Source organism: Otolemur garnettii, unplaced genomic scaffold (assembly GCF_000181295.1).
Source record: "Otolemur garnettii isolate 467f Iridium unplaced genomic scaffold, OtoGar3 scaffold00013, whole genome shotgun sequence".
Classification (NCBI taxonomy): Eukaryota; Metazoa; Chordata; class Mammalia; order Primates; family Galagidae; genus Otolemur; species Otolemur garnettii.
In genome coordinates this window covers 30,717,268-30,722,448 of record NW_003852408.1, presented here as the reverse complement: position 1 = coordinate 30,722,448, position 5,181 = coordinate 30,717,268, and the positions used below count along the sequence as shown (strand labels likewise).

The window sequence follows — 5,181 nt, the reverse complement described above, 5'->3', positions numbered from 1 at the left end:
AGTATTTTGCCCCTAACAGGAATATAATACACTTGTTAATTAAGAACAAAAAAAAGACTTAGGCAGGAACAGTTAACCCTTGGTGATCTTTAAGCAAGTGGGATGGCCTTTCTCATGCTCAAGTTTTCTCATCTATATAACAGGAGTGGTAAACAGCATACAGGCTACTGAGTTGTGTTAGGACTAAAAGATACTGAATATAAGCCACTCATCATATTGGATGTTAAACAGCATTATTATTATAAAGTTTAAGCAGCCTGATAAAAACAATCAATTTTCAAAGTATGCATTTAAAAATTATTTGAATTGGCTCGCGCCTGTGGCTCAAGGGCTAAGGTGCCAGCCACATACACCTAAGGTGGCGGGTTCGAATCCAGCCCGGAACTGCCAAACAACAATAATGGCTGCAACCAAAAAATAGCAGGGCATTGTGGTGGGCGTCTGTGGTCCCAGCTACTTGGGAGGCTGAGGCAGGAGACTTGCTTGAGCCCAGGAGTTGGAGGTTGCTGTGAGCAGTGAAGCCATAGCACTCTACCCAGGGGGACAGCTTAAGGCTGTCTCAAAAAAAAAAAAAAATTATTTGAATTGTTTTATGAGGATTTTTTACACATCTTCCCAGCATTATTTTTGTTTTCTCTCTCTTTTCTTAAATATATACTTTATATGCTTTATTTATTTATTTATTTGTGTTTGAGACAGAGTTTCACTTTGTCACTGTTGGTAGAATGTCATGGCATCATAGCTCACAGCAACCTCAAACTCTTGGGCTCAAGTGACCCCCTTGCCTCTCAGCCTCCCAAGTAGCTGGGACTACAGGTACACGCCACAACACCTGGCTGGTTTTTCTATGTTTAGTAGAGATGGGGTCTCACTCTTGTTCAGGCTGGTCTTGAACTCCTGAGTTCAAGCAATTCACCAGCCTTAGGCTCCCAGAGTGCTGGCATTACAGACATGAGTGACCATGGCTGGTCTATATGCTTAATTTAGAAGTATTCTTAGAACAATGCATAATAAGTACTAATAAGCTTTTGTTTTTCTTCTTTTTTTTAAGTTTCAGGTTAATGTGAGAGCACATACAACTAGGTTACATTGTTTGCATCTATAAGGTAAAGTCTAAGGTGTGGTTGTGATCTTCAATGAATTCTTGTTTAATTGAACACAGGTAAGCATAACTAACAGAAGCATATTTGAGGTTACTGAATCATAAACTACTAATAATATCTAGCAACTCAGGGGATTTAAAAATTTATAAGTGAACTGTGTCAATGTTACCATGAGATGACAAATAACTTGACACACATGAAAAAACATGTTTTCAAAAAAAAAACAAAATACAGTATTTGAGCTTACTTTGTCTTATTAAGGAAGAATCCACCTGCTTCCATGAAATGAAAGAATTGCACTGTACCTTTTCCTTCCCAAGCATCAAAGGCATCCATCATTTTCTTCAATTCTGCTACTGAATAATAGCTCCAAATGTATTGAACATTATTTCCAGCCTCTCTAGAAATATTGCAAAAATTAATGAAAATATACTACCTAAATATGAGCATATATACCTATATACAGCTAACAAATACTCAGCAATGCTTATTAATTTAGGAAAAATGGGTAGGTGTTCAGTATATGCCCTTAAGCATATATATGCACAAAAATACACATACACCCTGGATCATATACTGACCTACATTTGATCTCTTTAATGTGGTAAAGCATTTATTAATTCCACAGCACAGACCACATAGTTAAATCAACATATCTTTAAAATCAAGTTTTTTAAGAAAATTAGCTAACTTTAAAACCTTAGAAAAGATTGAACTTTGACTAAAGCTTTTCTAGCATTATATCAGCCACGAATACATCTTATATAGAAACATCCTTGCCTGTAAAGAATTCAGAAGCTGATGACATACTTCATCATTTAAAAAACAAGCTTACACAGTCATGCTTTAGTCACTAATGTGTGATCCCATCCAGTCTCCCAAGCAATTTAAAAAAGTTTGCAGGCTCGGCGCCTGTGGCTCAAGTGGCTAAGGTGCCAGCCACTTACACCTAAGGTGGCAGGTTGGAATCCGGCCTGGGCCTGCCAAACAACAATGATGGCTACAACCAAAAAACAGCCGGGCATTGTGACAGGTGCCTGTGGTCCCAGCTACTTGAGAGGTGGAGGCAGGAGACTCACTTGAGCCCAGGAGTTAGAGGTTGCTGGGAGCTGTGATGCCACGGCACCCTACCCAGGGGGACAGCTTGAGGCTCTGTCTCAAAAAAATAAAAAAATAAAAAAATTTTTAAAAATAAAAAAAGTTTGCAAAGTGAATTGACTTTTGTAAATAAGTTTATAGGAAAAATATTGAGAGAATAGCCCTTAAGAATTTACCATGATAAGGCCACGCCCACAGCTCAGTGGGTGGGGCACTAGCCACATACACTGAGGCTGGCAGGTTCGAATCCAGCCTGGGCCTGCTAAACAATAATAACTACAAAAAAAAAAAAAAATAGGCAAGTATTGTAGGGCACCTGTAGTCCTAGCTATCTGGGAGGCTGGGGTAAGATAATTGTTTAAGCCCAAGAGTTTGAGGTTGCTGTGAGCTGTGATGCTACAGCACTCTACAGAGGGTATCATAGTAAGACTCTGTCTCAAAAAAAAAAAAAAAGAATTTACCATGATCAAGTCACAGAATTCTAAAGTTGGAAGGGACCAGGAAGCTCCATCATTTCTCAGATGAGGACAACAAGGTGCAGGCTGGCCTTGGGTCACTCAAGCACTTGCTGCCTTCCAGACCAGTGCTTCTGTGGCCTAGAAGACATCGGGCACATGGCTTTCCTTTTCTTTCTCTGTTTTCTTCTTTGTTAAAGCCTCTCAGGGGACTCAGATGCACCCCTGCCGTTGAGAACCACTATACTAAATCTTGCAGATGGCCTATAGCTTCTGCATACTGTATGCAAAAATAGTCTTAACTATAATCCTCTCACAAAGCAGAGCTATCGCAATAGCTATGAGGGCTCACTCTATTACTCTTGTCTACTAAGAGGTATTGATGATGGTCTTTTCTAGGCAAGCACAATATTCCATGTAGTAAAACCTCTTAGAAGAGATCAAGATTTTGTTCCTTTTTACATAAATGCAGACCTACCTTTTAAAAATGCTTTTACTGTGAATTCTTCCTCCCAGCTGCTTATCGATAGCATCTGTTCCATCAGTTTTTGTGGCATATACACCAATAATTCTACTCTCGCAGCTTGCGCCAGATGTGTTAAGATAGTGGAGAACCCAAACTGTTGGTTTATTGCAAACTAAACCATATGAATCACAGAACTCTGTTAAAGCCTGAGGCAAAAAAATATATATAATTTGAATTTAATTCTAGAGTAAAATAAAAATCAATTTGCTCTATTATTTTCCTGTACAGCTATAGTTTCAGTTGGTCATAAGGGAAATAAAAAGATTATAAATTTCAGCTTAGTCTTTATGCCTTTAAAAACCAAACATTCATTTTTTTTAACTAATTGGGGTGGGGGGGTAAATAATCACAAAGTACCAACCAAAACTCCAACACCTTTTCATTTAGACTCTAGGGTATCCTTTTCCACATGGAAATTCCATTTTATTTCCTTCTCTTTTAGCCTGCCAACAGCACTTTTGATTTTAAAATCTTCCTATAATAATTAAAAGTTAGACCTTTTTCTTTTCCCTTTAGAATATTTTCCCCCAAATTTCCCATTTGAGTTAATCTACCTTTTACTTTCTCCTGACTAGCCCCATGGCTGATCCTTATTTTTAACTGCAAATTTCAATCTTGGATTAACTAGATTAACTTGTTCTTTTGTAGTGGAAGATAGGAATATATGAATAATACACACTGTCTGAACTCATTTGGTATTTATCTACCTATTCATTCATTCACTTAAATATTAAGTTCCTACTCTGTGCTGAGTACATTCTGGAGATTAATGGTGAACAACAGTGAGACAGAGTCTCAGCCCTCCTGTAGATTTCAGCTAATGTAGAAGATGGACTTTAAAGAGGCCATCAACATGCTGTATCTATAAGAAGTGCCACCAGTGAGACTACAAGGTAATCCAACACATTGAGCCAAAGGGCTTTACCCAAGGGGCTGCCAAGGCCTGCCCTAACAGGAATGCTTTTATTGCCTTAAGCACTCTGAGAACAAGTACTTTTTTCTGTTGTGGTCACTGATCTACCCCAGGTGTCTGAAATGTGACTGATATAAAAGAGATGCTTTGTATTTACTGATTCAGCAAATGAAAATGGGGTCCTAACATGTCTTGTACTTTCATTTAAAATAGCTATCTAATTCCTGTATTGGCTTTTCACTATACTTGCATATACATCTGTAAGAATTCCTGGCTATACCATAAGCCATTCAAAGGCAAGAACTGCATGGTATATTTCTTGATGTTCCACATAGTCCCTTGTACAGTGCCATATGCGTCACAAACCCTTGAAATAAACATATGTTGGCTGATAGCATGAATGTGGGCCGCAGAGCAGGAACTTTTTAAATACAAATCTTAACCCTTCCCTACCTTCTCATCAGACTTTTTTAGCCCCATTCTCTGGATGTGACAACATCACTGACAGACTATTGTTTGACAATTTGATTTATAAATAACTTCAGTAGCAGAACCCATATAATCATCAAAATTCCTGAAGGGCATATGGAATCAAATCGACTTTCTCTCTTCACACCACGCTCCTAATAACCAACCATCCATCAGCTTGCCTCCTAAATACTGACATACAAATCAAAGAATTCAAACCAATTCAGATCAGTTCTCACTTTAAACAATTCTCTGGGAAAAATACTTTTCTTAAATACCCAAAGAAGCTAATTAATAGAAGGTATAATACTTTTCAATAAGACAAAAACAGACAATGAAGCTTTTCAAGTCAAGAACAGATCTTTCAAAGGTGGTTTAAAATAGAAGCATCTTTAAAATAATTTACTGATCTCAAAATGAATTAATCACATTAATGCTTTAAATTAGTAACAAACTGCTACACTCACTAAATCGGGAAAGACATTTTATTATTTCTCATGACCATTCTTTTAGAAACTTATTTAAGTAAACAACATAATAGCACTATGTCCTTACATAGTATTTCTCTTAATTTAAAGAGAACTTGAGGAGCAGAATTGTTCTATAAAAAAGCCATCA

The 5,181-nt window shown here is 37.4% G+C and overlaps 1 protein-coding gene across 2 annotated transcripts in view; it reads right to left on the bottom strand.

The window, feature by feature from the left end:
• KCTD18 (potassium channel tetramerization domain containing 18) overlaps window positions 1-5,181 on the bottom strand; it is a 27,855-nt gene that overhangs the window by 16,082 nt on the left and 6,592 nt on the right. For both annotated transcript variants that reach the window (XM_012802251.2, XM_023510450.1), the window contains 2 exons: window positions 3,135-3,328; window positions 1,409-1,503 (listed from right to left, as the gene is read on the bottom strand). In XM_012802251.2, the coding sequence (XP_012657705.1) occupies window positions 1,409-1,503; window positions 3,135-3,328 (289 nt within the window). The remainder of the gene's footprint in view (window positions 1-1,408; window positions 1,504-3,134; window positions 3,329-5,181) is intronic.